This window comes from Rutilus rutilus, assembly GCF_951802725.1.
Source record: "Rutilus rutilus genome assembly, chromosome: 12".
NCBI classification, from domain to species: Eukaryota; Metazoa; Chordata; class Actinopteri; order Cypriniformes; family Leuciscidae; genus Rutilus; species Rutilus rutilus.
Window position 1 is genome coordinate 40517808 of NC_140217.1, and position 22500 is coordinate 40540307.

The 22500-nt window shown below is 39.0% G+C and overlaps 2 protein-coding genes across 9 annotated transcripts in view; one reads left to right on the top strand and one right to left on the bottom strand.

Moving 5' to 3' along the window:
* arhgap9 (Rho GTPase activating protein 9) overlaps positions 1-18185 on the top strand; it is a 62056-nt gene extending 43871 nt beyond the window's left edge. For all 5 annotated transcript variants that reach the window (XM_084426829.1, XM_084426830.1, XM_084426827.1 and 2 more), the window contains 8 exons: positions 481-598; positions 4970-5089; positions 7261-7359; positions 9231-9308; positions 10076-10129; positions 11808-11939; positions 12020-12125; positions 15142-18185. In XM_084426829.1, the coding sequence (XP_084282955.1) occupies positions 481-598; positions 4970-5089; positions 7261-7359; positions 9231-9308; positions 10076-10129; positions 11808-11939; positions 12020-12125; positions 15142-15337 (903 nt within the window). In that variant the 3' untranslated portion in view covers positions 15338-18185. The remainder of the gene's footprint in view (positions 1-480; positions 599-4969; positions 5090-7260; positions 7360-9230; positions 9309-10075; positions 10130-11807; positions 11940-12019; positions 12126-15141) is intronic.
* A 1839-nt stretch (positions 18186-20024) lies between these two features.
* LOC311301239 (zinc finger E-box-binding homeobox 1) overlaps positions 20025-22500 on the bottom strand; it is a 44481-nt gene continuing 42005 nt past the window's right edge. For all 4 annotated transcript variants that reach the window (XM_084426209.1, XM_084426212.1, XM_084426210.1 and 1 more), the window contains exon 8: positions 20025-22349. In XM_084426209.1, the coding sequence (XP_084282335.1) occupies positions 21934-22349 (416 nt within the window). In that variant the 3' untranslated portion in view covers positions 20025-21933. The remainder of the gene's footprint in view (positions 22350-22500) is intronic.

Consider the following 22500-nt stretch of genomic DNA (forward strand, 5'->3'; position numbering starts at 1 on the left):
AATACAATTTTTATTTTTTGTTTGATAAAAAAAAAAGTCTCTTCTGCTCACCAAGGCTGTGTTTATTTGATCAAAAATACAGTAAAAATTGTGAAATATTATTATAATGTAAATCATCTGTTCTCTATGTGAATATATACAGTAAAGTGTAATTTATTCCTGTGATCAAAGCTGAATGTTCAGCATCATTACTCCAGTCTTCAGTGTCACATGATCCTTCACAAATCACTCTAATATGATGATTTGATGATCAAGAAACATTTATGATTATTATCAGTGTTGAAAACAGTTTCATATTTGTGTGGAAACTGATGCATTTTATTTCTCAGGATTCTTTGATGAATAGAAAGTTCAAAAGAACAGCATTTATTTGAAATAGAATCTTTTGCAACATTATAAATGTCACTTCAGATCAACTGAATGCGTCCTCGCTGAATGAATTATTATTTCCTTCGACGCATCGAATCCCATGTGTTTCAGGATAAGGAGAATCCTCTGGATAATGTTCTGCTGTATTCCCTGAGGAGAGCCGGGTCGGTCGAGATGTTGGACCAGAGCGGAGACGAGGACGAGAACCGCGGAGGAGTCAAGGCATTGCGTACGTTTCAAACAATCATCTATGATGGCTAGTGCTATTTTACACACACACACACACACACACACACACGGAACTGTTGCTGCACCACAGACTGACTCTCACTCGCTACAGGAACCTGCACACAGACACACACATACAGGTACAGCTGGCAGTCTCACACACACACACACACACCACACACACACACAACTCTAACTCGCTACAGGAACCTGCACACACACACAGGAGGAGCTACCAGTCTCACACACACACACACACACACACATAGGTGGAGCTGTCAGTCTCTCTCTCACACACACACACACACACACACACACACAACTCTAACTCGCTACAGGAACCTGCACACACACACAAGTGGAGCTGTCAGTCACACACACACACACACATAGGTGGAGCTGTCAGTCTCTCACACACACACACACACACACACAGAGAACTCTAACTCGCTATAGGAACCTGTACACACACACAGGTGGAGCTGCCAGTCTCTCACACACACACACACACACATAGGTGGAGCTGTCAGTCTCTCTCTCTCACACACACACACACACACACACACACACACACACACACACAACTCTAACTCGCTACAGGAACCTGCACACACACACAGGTGGAGCTGTCAGTCTCACACACACACACACACACATAGGTGGAGCTGTCAGTCTCTCTCTCACACACACACACACACACACACAACTCTAACTCGCTACAGGAACCTGCACACACACACAGGTGGAGCTGTCAGTCTCTCTCTCACACACACACACACACACACACACACACACAGAACTCTAACTCGCTATAGGAACCTGTACACACACACAGGTGGAGCTGCCAGTCTCTCACACACACACACACACACACACACACACACACACACACACATAGGTGGAGCTGTCAGTCTCTCTCTCACACACACACACACACACACACACACACACACACACACATAGGTGGAGCTGTCAGTCTCTCTCTCTCACACACACACACACACACACACACACACAACTCTAACTCGCTACAGGAACCTGCACACACACACAGGTGGAGCTACCAGTCTCACACACACACACACACACATAGGTGGAGCTGTCAGTCTCTCTCTCACACACACACACACACACACACACACACACACAACTCTAATTTGCTACAGGAACCTGCACACACACACAGGTGGAGCTGCCAGTCTCTCACACACACACACACACACAGGTGGAGCTGTCAGTCTCTCTCTCACACACACACACACACACACACACACACACAACTCTAACTCGCTACAGGAACCTGCACACACACACAGGTGGAGCTGCCAGTCTCTCTCACACACACACACACACACACACACACACACACACATATAGGTGGAGCTGTCAGTCTCTCTCTCTCTCTCACACACACACACACACACACACACACACACACACACACACACACACACACACACACACACACATACATAGGTGGAGCTGTCAGTCTCTCTCTCTCACACACACACACACACACACACACACACACAGGTGGAGCTGTCAGTCTCTCTCTCACACACACACACACACACACACACACACATAGGTGGAGCTGTCAGTCTCTCTCTCTCTCTCACACACACACACACACACACACACACACACACACAGGTGGAGCTGTCAGTCTCTCTCACACACACACACACACACACACACACATATAGGTGGAGCTGTCAGTCTCTCTCTCTCACACACACACACACACACACACACACACACACACACATAGGTGGAGCTGTCAGTCTCTCTCTCACACACACACACACACACACACACACACACACAACTCTAATTTGCTACAGGAACCTGCACACACACACAGGTGGAGCTGCCAGTCTCTCACACACACACACACACACAGGTGGAGCTGTCAGTCTCTCTCTCACACACACACACACACACACACACACAACTCTAACTCGCTACAGGAACCTGCACACACACACAGGTGGAGCTGCCAGTCTCTCTCACACACACACACACACACACACACACACACACACACATATAGGTGGAGCTGTCAGTCTCTCTCTCTCTCACACACACACACACACACACACACACACACACACACACACACACACACACACACACACACACACATACATAGGTGGAGCTGTCAGTCTCTCTCTCTCACACACACACACACACACACACACACACACACACACACACAGGTGGAGCTGTCAGTCTCTCTCTCACACACACACACACACACACACACACACATAGGTGGAGCTGTCAGTCTCTCTCTCTCTCTCACACACACACACACACACACACACACACACACACACACACACAGGTGGAGCTGTCAGTCTCTCTCACACACACACACACACACACACACACATATAGGTGGAGCTGTCAGTCTCTCTCTCTCACACACACACACACACACACACACACACACACACACACACATAGGTGGAGCTGTCAGTCTCTCTCTCACACACACACACACACACACACACACACACACAACTCTAACTCGCTACAGGAACCTGCACACACACACAGGTGGAGCTGTCAGTCTCTCTCTCACACACACACACACACACACACACACACAGAACTCTAACTCGCTATAGGAACCTGTACACACACACAGGTGGAGCTGCCAGTCTCTCACACACACACACACACACACACACACACACACACACACACACACACATAGGTGGAGCTGTCAGTCTCTCTCTCACACACACACACACACACACACACATAGGTGGAGCTGTCAGTCTCTCTCTCTCACACACACACACACACACACACACACAACTCTAACTCGCTACAGGAACCTGCACACACACACAGGTGGAGCTACCAGTCTCACACACACACACACACACATAGGTGGAGCTGTCAGTCTCTCTCTCACTCACACACACACACACACACACACACAACTCTAATTTGCTACAGGAACCTGCACACACACACAGGTGGAGCTGCCAGTCTCACACACACACACACACACACACACACACACACACACACACATAGGTGGAGCTGTCAGTCTCTCTCTCACACACACACACACACACACACACACACACACACACACACACACAACTCTAACTCGCTACAGGAACCTGCACACACACACAGGTGGAGCTGCCAGTCTCTCACACACACACACACACACACATATAGGTGGAGCTGTCAGTCTCTCTCTCTCACACACACACACACACACACACACACACAACTCTAACTCGCTACAGGAACCTGCACACACACACAGGTGGAGCTGCCAGTCTCTCACACACACACACACACACACACACACACACACACACACACACACACACACACACACACAGGTGGAGCTGTCAGTCTCTCTCTCACACACACACACACACAAACACACAACTCTAACTCGCTACAGGAACCTGCACACACACACAGGTGGAGCTGCCAGTCTCTCACACACACACACACACACACACACACACACACACACACACACACACAGGTGGAGCTGTCAGTCTCTCTCTCACACACACACACACACAAACACACAACTCTAACTCGCTACAGGAACCTGCACACACACACAGGTGGAGCTGCCAGTCTCTCACACACACACACATATAGGTGGAGCTGTCAGTCTCTCTCTCTCACACACACACACACACACACACACAACTCTAACTCGCTACAGGAACCTGCACACACACACAGGTGGAGCTGCCAGTCTCTCACACACACACACACACACACACACACACACACAGGTGGAGCTGTCAGTCTCTCTCTCACACACACACACACACACAAACACACAACTCTAACTCTAACGATAAAACAATCTTTTCACACAGAATGACACTGCAGCTCGTCTGATATAGATATAGAGCCACTTCACATGACTATGAGTGTGATATTGCTCATAAATATCCAAGTATATGATACATCGTTCATTCTTCAGGTCAATCATATATTCATGAGAATAAATCAGTTTGAATAAGGAAAGCGATATCTTTGTCATCGGTTAAAGTTACACAGTCATTGCTTGTGCTGCACTTTATTTGTTCCATTTTTTTTTATATTAGTTTATTTTATTAGTTTATTTTTAAATTAGTTTATCCTTTATCTATTTACATATTTTTAGAATTTGAAAGATATTAAAGATATTGTTTGATAAGTGAGATCTCTGATTGTAGTCCTTGAAAACCCCAAAAGTAGTGCATGAATTATAGACTGTAAAAAAATAGGCATGAATTTCATTTTTACAGGATCTGTAAATACGCACGTTTCAGTGCCGTTTCACACACACACACACACACACACACTGGACTCACACTGGTCTCTGTGTCCACAGTCCCTCGCTCCACCTCTTACATGGAGAACTCCGAGCGCAAGCGTGTGAAGAGCCGGTTGAAGAAGCTGATCCTCCGGCGGCCGCCTCTACAAACGCTGCAGGAGAAAGGACTCATTAAAGGTGAACCGGTCAAACGGTGGTGTGTTTCTAACTAACAGGGCTCAGCAAGTGAAGGTCAAGAGGACGCTATCGGAGATCAAATACTGTAACACAGGAGTGTATCACCAATACTCTTCACATCGTACACCAATGACTGTAGGAATGTACACTCTAACAACTATATAATGAAATTAGCTGATGATACCGCGATCCTGAGCCTCTTGTACAAGGATGCAGACTCCTCTGTGTACCGAGACGAAATAGACACATTCGTTAAATGGTGTGACGCCAGCCATCTCATTTTAAACATTCAAAAAACAAAGGAGATGGTCTTCGACCCGAGGCAAGTTACAGACCACGAGCCAGTGGTCATTAAAAACCAGGAAGTAACTCAGGTGTCCTCATACAAACACTTAGGTGTCCACATCCACAGTCTTCTTTGCTGGAATACACACGTTGACAACCTGTGCAACAAACTGCGTTCTACGGCGTCTAAGATCAGATCACGATGATCTTCTACCATGCAATATTGGAGAGTGTCATCAGATATGGAATTAGGGCATGATTTGGCAACTTAACAGTTAAGCTGAAAAACAAGCTTGCAAACATGCACAAAACAGCCATGAAAATGATCGGGAGGAGAGACTATGAGCCTAACAGAGCCTGTATGATCAGACAATTATGAAACAGGCTATGAAAATTAAGGCGAGACACGACAGGCAAAAACATCGTTTTTTTTTTACTGGTCAATTTTGAGATTTTTGGATATTTGTCTTCAATAACACGTCTTCTTTCAGACTTGTGGTGAAAAAAAGTCAGAAATACACATTTAGGTCTTTATTTTACTACACTTTGTCTGTTTGCGTCTGTAGATTTCTCATAAATTCAACAAAAGTTGGCGTTGTAAATCCTCCCGCTGCTCCACGATCGCTGTCTGCACCCTGTCATCACACACACCGCTGGAAAGCTCTCTCTCTCCTGTACAAAGCTGTCGGATCCAAATATGGTCATTCACTTTTTATCAGCAACCAATCGTGAAAGTAAAAGGGCTGAATGCGCAATCTCATTGGCTGATGATAAATCTTTAAAGCCCGTTTTCTCCAAATGACTTTTCTCTCATTCTCCAAGTCCGAAATCTCCACTTCAGCAGCACCGATATACACCAAACTCTCCAGTCTTGTACCTAGTTATATTATGAGGACATTTACAGAGGGATTTGTAAATATATTATTCCTAGCCTGATTTATATAACATTCTATTCCAAAAAACATGGCGAAAATTGACAGTTGACAGTATATTCTGATTTACAGGATAACAATAGTAGATATCCATAAATCCCTCTGTAATTTTTTCCCCATCTAATATGTGAACACAATGAAAAAATATTTTTTAACCTGGCTTTATCCAATACTCAGATTTCGTTTTTTTTATATATGCAAATTAGTATTTTTACTAATTTAATATAGCATATTTAAGTAGATATTGCCTAATTTGCATATTTAAACATTAAATCACAGAAAACTTATAATACATTTTTTTCTCATCTTAATGTAGGTAATCAACTGGGAAAGTTTCATGGTGATATCTGCTAGTTACATTTTTTACCCTATTCACCTGTAGTGTCTCGCCTTAAATCAGACCCTCAACATCCCCTCTTCCCTGAATACGAAACCCTGCCATCAGGAAGAAGACTCCGTGTACCAAAATGTCAAACTATAATCGCCTAAAATGATCATTTGTGCCAGCCTCCATTACGCTGCTGAACGATGTGAAATAGAGCTGTGTACAATAAATATGTGAGCAACGTGCAATAGACACACTAGCACCTTAGCTTATGCACTTTACACAAACTTCAGTGCAATGGAGCAATGTGCAACAACCACACTAGCACTTTAGCAGAATTTCCCCTTGGGGACAATAAAGCAACCTACCTAACCTTACTGTAAAGTGTTACCAAACAAACAAATAAACTTTGCACCAATGTATTGGATTTCCCTTTAAAAAGTAGGACTCGAAGTCATTCGCTGGTTTAGCCATGAGTGTTTTGAAAGCGTCCCTCATTCACTGTTTGACGTGTGTGTGTGCTTCAGATCAAGTGTTCAAGCATCCATCATTCACTGTTTGACGTGTGTGTGCTTCAGATCAGGTGTTCAAGCGTCCCTCATTCACTGTTTGACGTGTGTGTGCTTCAGATCAGGTGTTCGGCTGTGGACTGGAGCTTCTGTGTGACCGGGAGAAATGCACCGTTCCACAGTTCGTCAAGAAATGCACCGAAGCCGTGGAGAGGAGAGGTGATCTTCTCATTTACTCTTCGGACTCGATCACACACTCGACTCTATCCAGGCGCGACGCAAGTGTGTTTCGCTAGTTTCAGCCTGACGCAGTTTTCATTTTTTACGTCCTGCGTCACGTTCTTTAAATAGCAAATGCATTTGCGCTCATCTGTGGCCCATGGGCTGCTGGTCTGAGAACGAGTGTGTGTTCAGTGTGTGTTTCAGTGTGTGTTCAGTGTGTGTTCAGTGTGTGTTCAGCCGCATTGTTGCTGTTTTGAGGAACTGCAATAGACTGAGCGGTTGACTGACTGAACCCTGCTCTAAAGTCAACGGCGATGTATTATTTTGTTATTTAAAGGGTGCGTTAGTAATAGGAGCCTATATGCGAGTCCACAACACACACACACTCTGCTTATTACACACACTCTCTGCTTATTACACACACTCTCTGCTTATTACACACACTCTCTGCTTATTACACACACACTCTGCTTATTACACACACACACACACACTACTTATTACACACACTCTCTGCTTATTACACACACTTTGCCTATTACACACACACTGCTTATTACACACACACACTCTCTGCTTATTACACACACAGGGACGCGCAGCAGCACACAAACATGGCAAATATTAAAAATAACAATTGTAAACAATGTAAAAGATTATTATTGTGTACATAAAGATCCGGCTTGTCCCGTAGATGGTCTGCTAGCACTTTAACCTCACACACACACACACACACACATCCATTTTCTCTCTGGAGACACGTTCAGTTTTTGCGAAATCCTCTATGTAAATAGCGAATCCGTTATGGCGCGAGCGCAACTGTCCTTTAAAGGGAATGGTAGACGAGACTCTGATTGGTTTACTTCACGTTACACCCAAAACACACCCATTACTCATTAAGAGAATAGAGATAAAACACACCCATTACTCATTAAGAGAATAGAGATAAAACACACCCATTACTCATTAAGAGAATAGAGATAAAACACACCCATTACTCATTAAGAGAATAGAGATAAAACACACCCATTACTCATTAAGAGAAAAGGGACGACTCTTTTAGACCATGCGCCGGGAGCGCCGACCATTTTCCCCGTCGTTAAACTAGCAAAAGTGGATTCAGACACACACTAAGTGCGCTTGCGCCGTGTGCTTTACACCATGAGCTTAGATCGTTAAAATAGGGCTCAAACACTTCAATGGGAACATATCCTGAGGAAAAGCCAAAGTCGCACTCGTCTTTTCTTCTCTATTGTGTCTTACATCCGAGTGAAGCGCTTCTGGAACGAGAACAAATTTGGGCGGGGCTTGATTTTGTCCGTGGGAAATTGATTGGATGGTTGTGGTTTGCTATTGGCTGATCTCATGTGAGTGACAGCCCACATCATCAGAGAAGAGGAACTTATTCTGATTCAAGATTATTAACACAATAATGATGATGTGCACCGATAAATCATTTAGAATAAACACTGCAATAATCCATAAAAAAATTTTGTCAATTTAGATTTCATGTTGACTTTACGCTGTTTTTCTTTCCAGGCCTGGAATATATGTAAATAAATGAAATCTTAAAAGTGATGAAATTGACTATAATGATGAATATGCATTTTTATAGTTGTGCTGAACTCGACTTTTGTCATAATGAACCATCATAACGATGCTCGATTTGTGAGTGAATCTTTCTTGTGAATCAGAATGAACCGTCTCTGATTGGTCAGCATGATTCATTAGCAAATTATTCTGAATCAAAATGATTTTATTTTTTGTTCTTATCCACTAATCTTGTCTCTGTTTTACACAGTCGTGTTTCTGTTGGACTGCTGTCCTATTCCTGGAAATAATGTGTGTGTGTGTGTGTGTGTATTCAGGCTTGGAGACTGATGGGATTTACAGAGTGAGTGGGAATCTTGCCGTCATTCAGAAACTGCGCTTTTCTGTCAATCACGGTGAGAGTCAATATCACATCAGTATAATAACCATAAGTGTCATGAATGATTCAGTTCTGTTATTCATTGCAATTAAATGCGACGTGAAATCAAAACTTTATGCATGTCTTGGTCTTACTCTGAGTGATTCACGGGAAATTATTATAATATCAATATTTGTTACATATCTAAATGCATTGAAAACCCCAGTTTTGTGAGATAATTCCTATAGTTAACTTACAGTTATAATATAATTTTCTAGTAGCAAACATTAAATAAACATTTAAATTAAATAATTTATAAAAATGACAAAATGCTGAGTTTGAAAAATGCAAGAGATGCTCATTTTAAAACCCAGTTTTATTATTTTCTAGCAATAAACATTAAATAAGCATCAAAATTAAAAAATTAATTAAATGACGAAAAATGTGCTGTTAATTTGGGATCAAATTGTTGGTTTGTTGTTATCCATGAATGTACAATAGAACAATGAATTTCTGACAATAACTTTGTTAATAGGTTTGAGCACTGCAATGTAAAAAAAGATTTCGATTTATTTTGTAGAAAAAGCCCAAATGATGTCACTTCCTTTGTGTTACAATTTTATTAAGGAGTGCACCTTTTTATGTAACGGGGAGAAATAGAAATCTGAGTATTAATTGATTTATTCATCAGATGTTCTCTCCGTGTCACGCATGACATCATCGCACACAGGTGTCAGCTGGTAAAGAGTGTGTGATGATGTCACTGTATGATGTCACGTCTGTAACTCCTGTCCGTTCTTCCAGAGCGAGCCGTGACCACAGACGGACGCTATCTCTTCCCTGAGGATTTAGTGCAAGGTTTGTCTCCTGATAACGGGAACGCTGAAGATCTCGCTACTCTCTGACGCTCGCTGCTTCTGTCTGACTCGAGTCTCCTGACGCTTTCTGCTTCTCGCTTGATGTTTCGGTGCATGTCGGCTTCTGCTGCTGTAATGATAGCATAGCAACTAAAATAATTGTAATCAAAATGTTAATTTCATGATTCCAGAAGTTTTGAGACCTGGCGGGTCTTTAGGTTTCCTGCTGTTGTTAAAGCTGCTCTAAGCGATGTTGGGTGACGTCACTTCTTGTTGGCGTTCGAAGTATTGCGAAACGAAACGGAGGCTAGCTCGACCCTCCCCCTCCCTCCCGTGCTTCCTGAAACAGTCATGAACCGCTTTCACACAGAGATTCCGGAAAATACACGGATAAAGTGACTCGGGATTTGATTTGATTTTGGTTCATTCACACTGCCAGTGATTTTCCGGAATCGGAGAGTGCGTTCACACACAACCCGTAAAGACACGTGACATCGATGTCTCAGCAGCGTCTTCAGTTTGCTTATGAGCTGCGATTTGTGAGATGAAACCACGCTTGTGCATTTTTTTTCTCTGATTCGATCATAAACTTGCGCATTACGTACCGTTTCACAGCTGGCGAACGATCCCGGCTTCAGCGGGACAACAGAAACATGACAAGAACAACCCCAAAAATCGTGACAAGATGTTTGCTGGATGTGACAAAACAATGCTTGGCCTAAAAATCATTTAGAGAACCTTTAATGACTGATTTTACTTTTCTTTCTTTCTTTTTTTACAGTCGTTCCTGGTTTACTAGAAAAGGGTTTAAGAATATGGATTTTTACTAATAATTTCTACCAGGGTTATTACCGTTAAGTATAACTAAAACTAACTTAAATTTGTTGCTTGAAATAAATTATAAAATAAAATAAACATTAACTGAAATAAAATATAAAACTTAAAAATAGTTTTTAAGTACTAAAATACATAAAACTGAAATTATATACAGTAGTCAACATCTGAAGTGGATCAAAAAAGTTCATCAAAGTTGTCCAAGACAAGAACGGGAATTGGTCAAAATTCATGTATAACTTTAATTAAAGGTTTTGATCCAATTCAAATGTTGAATACTGTATATATATATAATGATTTCTGAAGGATCATGTGACACTGAAGACTGGAGTAATGATGCTGAAAAATTCAGCTTTGATCACAGGAATAAATTACATTTTAAAATATATTCAAATAAAAAACAGTTATTTTAAATTGTAATAATATTTCACAATATTATTGTTTTTTTGTATTTTTAATCAAATAAATGCATTTTAAGATTGTATTATTTTACATGACTTTTCCAGGTCTAGAAAGCACGCTTTTGAAATCACAGGCTTCCTCATATATCCCAGTTTTCCAGGTTCTTCCGAGGAAACAAACAGTAGTTAAGCGGGTGAAGTAAGATAAGAAATATCGTATAATAATTTAAAGCGTTCATTGCGTGTAATTTTGATTCAAAACCTTCTTCTGTGCAAAACTCCTTTTCATATCACAGATGAAATTGCACTGAACCTGCAAAATTAATTGCAGACATTATGATTTGCTTCATCACCTTCTCTTTTCTTCTTCTGCAGCCCATCTTTGAGTGTGTGTGTGTGTGTGTGATTCAGCATTTAACACTCACTCCGTCATCTTTCCTCCAGAGCGCCTGGATCTGGACGACCCGCAGTGGGACGACATCCACGTCATCACCGGCGCGCTCAAACTGTTCTTCCGAGAGCTTCCCGAGCCGCTCATCCCGTACGGATTCTTCCACGACATCGTCGAGACCGTCAGTGAGTGACAAGGAGAAGCCAGAGAAGCAGCGTGATTAATAATTCATTATAATGACCGTTTATGCGTCTGTGTCCTGTAGAAATATCCAATTACCTGGATAAGGTGGAGCGCCTGAAGCTTCTGGTCATCAGCATGCCTCCGCCAAACCACGACACCTTGAGTCACATGATCCGACACCTGAAACGGTACCAGCACACGTTCTCTACACTGTTCTCCATGCTTGAAGTCTGTGTTTAAATCGGAATTTTTAGTGGCTGCAAAGGAGAAAATGCACCAAAAATCTATAAAAATGCCTCCAAAAAACAAGATTTGGTGCAAAAAAATTGTCCTTGTTTTTAATATGATATATTAAATGATATAATAATATATTATACGTAATGTCACATGAGCAAAGTGCGGTTTTCCCAAATAACAGCACATTTGCAAGTGTGATATTGTTGATTGAACTGTTGTAGAAAATCAATAAGTTATTAGGCGACTTATATTTTAGACACAATATTGTTTTTCCTATATTTTGGCAATGAAGATTGTTCCAAACAGTAGAGCCATCGAGCAACACAGCTTCAGTTTCGTCACTTTTTAAACGAATCGTTTTAATGACTCACTCAGTCACGTCAGGCTTGTTCGACTTGAACCGGCGCTGCACAGACCGATCGGTGAATGACATCAAAGTACCGCGAGAGCGAATAGAAAGCAGACGGCTCCTTATGCTTTTGAATTGCTCTCGCGGTACTTTGATGTCATAAACCGATCGGTCTGTGCAGCGCCGGTTCAAGTCGAACAAGCCTTTCTGCTTTGTCCCTGAATGAATCAGTCGTTTTAAACGAATTGTTTGAATGATTCATCGACTCATATGAGACCGTGATTTGCCGCCACCTACTGGCGGTTTAGTGTCATGTCATTTGATCTGAGGGACACAGATTGAATGCCGTTTTTGTTTTCTGTCTAATTGTAATAAAACTGTTCAAAACATTAGCACAAAAACATTATTTATACATCGTTTATAGAACGTTTTTACCTGAAACATTTAGTTGGATGTTTTTTAAATGTTACTAGTTTCAGAACGTTCAAAAGTAACATTCATATAATGTTTGAAGAATGATAAATGTTTGCATAACCAAAGAAAAATCATTTTGAAAACTGGATGTTTTGAACGTTAAGAGAACATTCAGTTTTTATAAGTTGTTAGCTGGAATCATCCACTAACTAGTGAGTAGATTACACTTATAATGAAAATACTTGCTTGCTTTGTTGAACCTTTCACCTTATGTTTTCTGTCCTCTGTGTTCAGTTTTAATCAGTTTCAAAGCACTGAATCAAAGCAGTGAGCCATCACTCACTATTCACAACCACAAAATACTTTTGGTTTCAACTGTACATCTCGTTTCATTATTTCAAATCAAACAATCACTCACTTTTAACACTGATTCATTCATAATGACACTCACCTTGAAATCAATTTCTCACCCATTAATCGCGCTCTGATTGGATTATGCAAGCTCCGCCCACTTGTCCTGCACCAATGAGAACACACATGCACTCATTGATCTCAGCTGATCAGGAGGTTTCTCTTCTCTTTATTTGTCTGTCTTTCTTCCCTTTGGTTTATGTTGATGAATACTTCCCTCTGTGATCTCTCCATCTCCTCTGGGTTTATATATTGTGTAGTTATATTGGAAGACTGCAGAAAGTGTCGTGATTGAGACACTAGAGGGCGCTGTGTGTCTTCACTACGAACAGACTGATGAGACTTGAGAAATATACAAGACTCATAACTATTAAAGCAATATCAGTCATTTATAATAAGCCTGAATTGAGTCTACGCCATAATAAATACAGAAAATAAAACATGCAGGGAAATCTAAAACACTCCTTACTCCTAGTTTCAGAGAACATTCATATGTCACTGATATCACAGAGAACCTTTTTAAGTTCAAAGGCCACAAAGAAGCTTTAAAGCATCACTGATATGAAGAACCTCCAATGAAACGACAGACTGAATCTGAAAGGTTATTGATAAGAAAAGAAAGAAAGAAACACGTGTTTTTAGAAGTGATCTCATTAATGTGCTTCCAAAGTCTGTGATCAAAAGTATGAACGTCTCGTCATACCGTGCTGCATATGGTATGCAAATATTGCTGTTAAATGTATATTTATATATATGTGACCCTGGATCACGTCACCAGTCTCGAGTCGCACGGGTTTATCTGTGGAAATATCCAACAATACATTGTATGGGTCAAAATTATAGATTTTTCTTTTATGCCAAAAATCATTAGGATATTAAGTAAAGATCAAGTTCCATGAAGATATTTTGTAAATTTCCTACCATAAATATAAAAAAATATATATATTTTCGCGAACATAAATGCACAACTTTAAAGGAGATTTTCTCAATGTTTAGATTTTTTTGCATCCTCAGATTCCAGATTTACAATAGTTGTATCTCGGCCAAATATTGTCCTATCATAACAAACCACATATTTATTCAGCTTTCCATTGCACATATTTATTTGCTGGGTTGCACACAGGATAATTGCTTTTAAAGTGGGAGATTGATTACAGGTGAAACTCGAAAAATTAGAAAATCGTGCAAAAAGTTCATGTACTTCAGTAATTCAAATTAAAAGGTGAAACTAATATATTCATATACATATGCATGATTATACTTTTCAAAGGGCCGAAATTTCTGTATTTAAAATCCTTTTTTTTTACTGATTTCATGTAATATTCTAATTTTCTGAGATTTTGAATTTGGGGTTTTCAGAAGCTGTAAGCCATAAAAATATAACTTTTGCACAATATTCTAATTTTTCGAGTTTCACCTGTATTGCACTGAATAGGATTGCACATCATTTCGTTGTGCTCTGTTGTATAATGACACATAAAGATTCTGATATGATATGATTTTATACATTTATGCATCAAGCGGATGCTTTTATCAAAGAGCAAACAATGTTCATAACATGCAATGCCAGGTTTATTAGTCAACTAGAACGCAAGGTGAAATGCAGAGAAGAAATATCTGAGACAAAGTTGAAGTAAATGAAGATGGCAAACGTGTTCCTGTGGTTTGGTATCTCTGGAGGAAGTTACCCACAGGAAGCTCTTCGTGTCTCCTTCGCTTTTTCTGTTTAAAGTTGAAGTGTTGAGCAGTTTCTGGATCGGTCTTTCATCTGAATGTCGTCTTGTTCTGTTTAGGGTGAAGGAGAACTCCGACTGCAATCGCATGACGACTCAGAACATCGGCATCGTGTTCGGCCCCACGCTCATGCGCCCGGAGAACGAGGGCGGAAACATGGCCGTTAACATGCTGTACCAGAACCAGGCCATCGAGCTGCTGCTGAGCGAATACGAGCAGATCTTCGAGGCCGACGAGCAAACGGGATCGTACTGAGAACAGTGACACTTCTGTCCACGGGACGCACCGCTGCTGTTCAGGGATCCAAATCGCTAGTCGACCAATGAGAGCTGGTTATGAATGGGTGGATCTCATGAAAACGGGTCACATTTCAGCTCTAAAAAATATAAACAAACATTTGCATAAAGAAAAAACATTTTTAGGATCGTTTAGATATTATTTTAATGACAATTAAACACTTTCACCATACATTTTCAGTGCATACAGGTGTTTTAAAAAATGTGTACAGTAAAAATTCTCAAAAAAACTCTTAATTTTGTATGTAAAAAATATAAACAAAATTTTGCATCAAAAAAATACATTTTTAGGATCGTTTAGATATTATTTTAATCACAATTAAACATTTTCACCATACATTTTCAGTGCATACAGGTGTTTTTAAAAACAATTTACAGTAAAAATTCTCAAAATACTCTTACATTTTGTCTGTAAAACAAATAAACAAAATTTTGCAGAAAGAAAATACATTTTAGGATCATTAAGATATTATTTTAATGACAATTAAACATTTTCACCATACATTTTCAGTGCATACAGGTGTTTTAAAAAATGTGTACAGTAAAAATTCTCAAAAAAAACCTCTTAATTTTATCTGTAAAAAATATAAACAAAATTTTGCATCAAAAAAATACATTTTTGGATCGTTTAGATATTATTTTAATGACAATTAAACATTTTCACCATACATTTTCAGTGCATACAGGTGTTTTTAAAAACAATTTACAGTAAAAATTCTCAAAACAACTCTTACATTTTGTCTGTAAAAAATAGAAACAATTTTTCGTAAACAATGTTATTGATAAGATATTATTTTAATGACAATTAAACATTTCCAGTGCATCCAGATGTTTTTTTTTTTTTTTGTACAGTAAAAATTCTCCAAAGCTCTTTAAAGTGTTGTCTCTAAAAACTTTTGCATAAAGAAAATGAATTTTTTAGGATCGTTAAGATAATATTTAAATGACAATTAAACATTTTCAACATACATTTTCAGTGCATGCAGACGTTTTAACATTTTTGTACAGTAAAAATTCTCCAAAGCTCTAAAAAATATAAACCAAATTTTGCATAAAGAAAAGGACAGACATGAAACTGCTCTATTAATTCTTTCAAATAAATAATATAACATTTTAAAATGTAACATTATTTAACATACATTTTTAAATGTTTTTTTTTTAATCCACTATTGTTTTATATAGAATTGTTCAATAGTCTGTACAGTATTTAATGCAATTACCGGTACATCAGAAGTAACTAATTAAATTACAGAAAATTAAAGAGTAATTCCTTTACTTTTTTCAAGGGAAAAGTAATTAAATTAAAGTAATGCATTACACCCAACACTGATAATGATGTATGTATTAATTATGATTTAATTAATAATAACAATATTATGCAAAAATATGATGTTTTTGGGTGACCTGAAAGTGACTGGTTTTGTGAGATTTACTGTGTGTGTGTGTGTGTGTGTGTGTGTGTGTGTGTGTGGCGATCCGTCTTTCAACAGATTTCATCCCTAGTGCCTTTTAAGTGTTTTTACCTCAAATGATTCCCTTTTCAGAGCTCGTGTAGTTTTAATGCACAATGCAAAAGACAAAAAGCTTTCAAATAAAGCTGTACGTGTCACTCAATAATAATAAAGATCAGCACAGGTCAAAAGTTCGAGTCATTTAGTCATTCGTCTTTTAATGGAGAAATAAAACTGGGTGCAATTCGCTCCAGATACGACGTAATTTCCTTTCCATTGTTCCGATGCGGTCGTTGAGTGTCTGTGAGAGATGGAGGAAGCTCAGAGGTGTGTGTGTGTGTGTGTGTGTGTGTGTGTGTGTGTGTGTGTGTGTGTGTGTGTGTGTGTGTGTGTGAGAGAGAGAGAGAGAGAGAGAGAGTGTGTGGCTGTGTGTGTGTGTGTGTGTGTGTGTGTGTGTGTGTGTGTTGTGCCAGTCTCAGAGCTCCGCTGCCATTTGTCCAAAACTCTGCTTTTAATAACAGAACAAAAGAGGAACTAAAAATGCATATGTTTAAAAAATGTGCGTCCCCCCATGCCGCGGTTTGGTAATTTTATATGGACTGTGGCTTTGGCTCTCGACAAAAAGATCCAGGCAGAAGAAAAGAACCGGGAACGCTTACACACTTTTTAATGTTTGATTTTATATATTTATTAATTTTTTTTATTTTCTTATTATTTCAATTCCACAAGGGGCCGCAAAGAAGGTTTCTGGAGGAGGTTCTCCAAAAGCAGAACAGAAAGGACTGATGTTGTATTGTTATTTCTGAAATAATTCAGTGTTACAAGGTCACACATTATTAATAGATGATCCTTCACGGCCCGTTTATAAGCTTAAAACGATGGTTTCACCCAAAAATGATCATTTACTCTCCTTCATGTCACTCCAAAGTCAAACCGGTTTGACTTTCTTTCTTCTGTGAAACACAAAATGGAAAAAGAAACTAGAAATATTCTCTTTCAACTTTCAAATCTTTATTGCATTTCCGTGTATATTTGAACAGGACTGTGTACATTGTGCTAAACATCTCCTTTTGTGTTCATACGGAAGAAAGAGAGACATCAAAGACGAACTAGTTCTTTAAAGAGAAACAGGCTTTTGGGTGATAGAGTGATTCATTCAGTTTCATTGTCTCTCCTCATGTTTCTGAAAACTCTCCTACGCTTCAGAGTCTCTGAATATTTTATTTTAATGTATGAACTCTCAGTTTTGTGTGATGTTTGCTTTCGTTATCTGTCCACGATGAAGACGACTCAACTTGCTTTTTCTTCCTTTAAATTCTGTATTTCAGAATTGTGACAATAAAAACATAAAATCTATATGACAAGACCTTCTGTTTTGATTTATTCTGAAGATACACAATTAGATAATACAGCAATGAGACTCATATCAGCTCATAAGACGGTTTACATGCATTAATAATTGTCAAAAACGAGAAGCTGAATTATTTTTAATGTAATTATCACTTGTTCTATAGAGGATTTATTTTAATTTGTACTGTAAAAAGATTCCAGCTATTTACACTATGTAACTTTTGGCCTTATTGCGGTTAACAAAACTGTATGTATTTTGCGGAAGAACGTTGTTTTGGTAGTGCTTCGGCTCTGCGTGACTGTGCGGATGAATATGATTAGGCCTATCCTACGGTTTATAAAACATTCACTGCTAGGCTTCAAAGATATAACCAGTTTCGATGAAAATTATCTCAAGATGACTGGCTGAAGATGTGTAGCTTTACCCATTAAAAGACACGGTACTTCCTTAAATAAATTCTAGAACAGTGCTAAACCAATTATAATGAAATGATCTTCACAATTAACTCCGTTAGAGACAATCTGTTCAATAAAACACCTTACTCACCTGTTGAGTAATAAAAACACCATCATCTCCGCGTCGCTTTTACAACATTTCAAATCCCTCAGTTCTCGCCATCTTAGAAAAGCCTAAACTTGCCGGAGCAACTTTTCTCTATTTACGGATATGACGAAACACGCACAGGTCAGTACCAGGTCCAGGTGTGCACGCAGTTTCCAGCGAAACATTTCTCAGTATAAAATATAAACACTCATGCTGCGTTCCAGACGAGGATATCCCAAATTTCCCAAATTAAATGTCCCTCTTCAGATCCTCGGAGAATTCCAGCCAATCACACTTCACGTTGCTGACCACATGATGTCGCCACGACACAAGTCTTGTTTTTGTGTCAATTATGGCAAAAACTGAATAAAAACTACATACAATTGCTTTGCAAACAGCTGACGATAAGCAAAAAAGAAGGTATTATTAGGCTACATAAACTTTTTAACGTCAAATGTCTCCCTGAGGTTGTGGTTGATTGATGATGTAGGCTAGCCCGAGTTGGCGAGGTCGAATGTTCATAAGTTATTTCCAAGAACTAGGTTGGAAAAATCAAAATTCCGAGCTGTCCGCAACACAACATTATAATAGGCTTACCATAGTGAATCAGGGTGAGACGAAACACATTTTTGAAGAAGGGACTCATTATTTATTAATTTTGAACCAAAAAAGTTAAAGTTTACACTGTAAAAAAAAATATTATCAATAAGTTATGACAACATATGTTTTTACATTGCTTTAACTCATCAAAATAAGTTAAGCAATTTCAACTTTTTTTTATAAATGATACTACAAGATTCAACTAATTCAACAGGTCAGTTTAATGTAATTTAAGTTGTAATTACTCCAAAATCCAAGTTGATTGCACCTAAAAATTTAAGTGCGCAACTTTTTTTGCGCAACACGCTTTGAAATCGCTGGTGTTTCTGACGTCACAAACTACCTTGTAACCAATCAGATCAAAGTGTGATCGTCAACCAGTGGATCTCTGAGCTGAGTGAGTGAGTGGAGGCGGGGCTCATTTGCATATTCATAGAACCACGCATACTAAATGAGGCAAGGGTGTCGAGTTACATTCGAGATATTTTAAGGCATGAAGAAATTAATTTTTCAAGGAAAAAACTTTCAAATATGTCATTTTGGTGACCACTGGGGGATTTGAAGTATAATCTAATTGGCTGTCAAGTCATTTCAACCTTAGATTACATTAAACTGACTTTAAACTGAAACTTGTATAACTTATAAAGAGAGTTGAAATTGCTTTAATTATACTGGTGATGAGTTCATTTCTTTCTGTTGCTCTCAGAGATGCAGATGAGCAACATCTCTGAACCCAGAGACCAGTATAGAACTAAATGTTATAAAAATGTAAAACAACATCCGTTTGCAGACCATCTGACCTTAACCGCACCGTTGAGTGTTTAGGTGGAGGCCAGAAATCTGTGCCGTTTTGAGTCAGTAGTGTAAACGGGACCCCCCCACCACCATTACCACGGTAAAGTGACACTTGCCTCAACTCAACGCCACTCATTTCAAGGCATTAGAAAGAAATCGTTACAGTAAAAAGAAATGACTGGTGATTTGAGTCCAGCGTCTGTTGGATTTATGATCTGTGTGATGAATAAGCATGACACTGCATTTTTCACTCGTTACAAATATTGTGTGTCTTGAGATTTGACTCTTAGAGCAAGACCATTATAGCTTTGAAAAGCACAACAAAAAACTCCAGCGACCGCTTTTGTTTTGTTTTTTTCAAAATATGTACAAGTTTATTACAAAGATTATGTATTAACATTTCAACAAAGCTTAGAAATTTGGTATAAAAATAACACTGGTGAAAATCCTGCACGATTCTCGTGTGCAAGAAGCATTTTGGTCCTTGTTTACAGGTAAACTCAGCATATATGAAGAAGAAAAGTCGAGTAATAAGTGAACGAAGCACCGGTTTGCATGTATTCAGTGCAACTCATATAACACACTTTATGCTTATGGATTCCAGCTTTCCTTATTTCTTTCTCAAAAGGACACTTTATGATAGTATTGCAACATGAATTGGTGCAAATATTTGATGCGTGTTTGTTGAACAGCTCGTGCTGAAAAGAAGGTGAAAGTTTGAGGTTTCTATGTCTGTCATTATCGGCCAATTTTACAGTTTTTCCAGTTCATAAATGTCAAATCTGTGTTTAATCTTGCTCTGAGTTATAGTGCAGTCCGAGATAATTATGACATAGAAAACCATGAAAGCCGGCTGAATGATCCATACGCTAACCAGTCATTAGCTAACCCTCGGTTAACTGTGAATGCTGGTCGAATCCTAGACTGTAAATACTTATTATATTTTGTGTTGAAATATTTAATATTTCAATACCTGTGGTTGTCTCATGTAAATATTAAATGAGCATGAGGTCATGTTTCAATCTAAAATCAAAAAGGAAAAACATTATATATATATATAATATAAAGAAAATGAAGCCAACTTTTAGAACCATTAAGATTTTTGCATTTTGACATTTTTTTATAATGCAATTATTTTTTTACATTTTTTATCAGCATAAATTAAAGGCATCACAAATACCATGTATACCATATTTTTGCATTACAATAATAAAGATGAGATTATATATATATAGTTTGTTATATCAGATTGATATAAAAAAATAATACAATTTTCATAATGAAATTATTTTTGTATTTTTTTATCATCATAAATTAAAGGCATCACAATTTTTTTAGCATTGCAATAATAAAAATGAGATTATATATATATATATATATATATATATATATATGTAGTTTGTTTGTAATATCAAATTGATATAATGATACAGTAATGATAATTTAATGCCAGTGTGAAAACTCTTAATGGTCCTAAAAACAGGCATAATTTTTAATGCAACATATAATTTCATATTAAATTTAATTTGGTGCAAAAATGACCTACTCTTGGCAGTTTGTCTTAGCTCATTAATTCTTGGTGTTTATCAGCATTGAGTAATTTCTCTCTTCTGCGTCTCACAGTGATTTTCCGCTCTGGATTGTGGCGATGAATCAAGTCTTTGGAGAAACGTGTGTGTTGGTTCATATATTTGTCTTTGGTCGATCGAGTTTGTTCTCAGTTCACAGGCTTTGAACACTAAAGAGGACGTGATTGTCAGTCAGTGAATGTGTGTTTTCACATCTTTGGTAAACCCTGCTGAAGAGTCTCTCGTCTCACTCCGTCATGTCTTCATGTTTCTCACTTCTGGAGGGTTTTTCCTCGGTTTCTTCCTCTCTTTCTCGGTCGTAGGTGAGGTTTCTGAGGGAGTTTTCCTCGTCCTCCTCATCTCTGAACTCCAGGGCCGTTCCCTCCATGCTGGAGTCGCTGAGGAAGACGGGTTCCTCGGGTTCCTCGGGTCCATCGGGTCCCTCGGGTTCCTCGGGAACGGCCCCGTCCGGGTCACCGTCTCGACTGCAGAAAGCGTAGCGGTGGTTCATGTGCTGCGAGTACGAGCCCGAGTGAGAGAAGCGTTTGCCGCACTTGTCGCACTGATACGGTTTTTCTCCCGAGTGCAAACGACTGTGTTCAATTAAATGATGCTTGTGTTTGAAGGCCTTCTTACAGGTCTGACACTCGTGAGGACGCTTCCCTGCAGGAGCAAACAGAACGTGCAGTTAGACTCCTGTATATCTTTCTCTGAATATATATATTTATAGTATTTTTAAGTATTGTGTATATAAATACTTAAGAAAACTATATATATATATATATATATATATACACACACAAAATATCATACA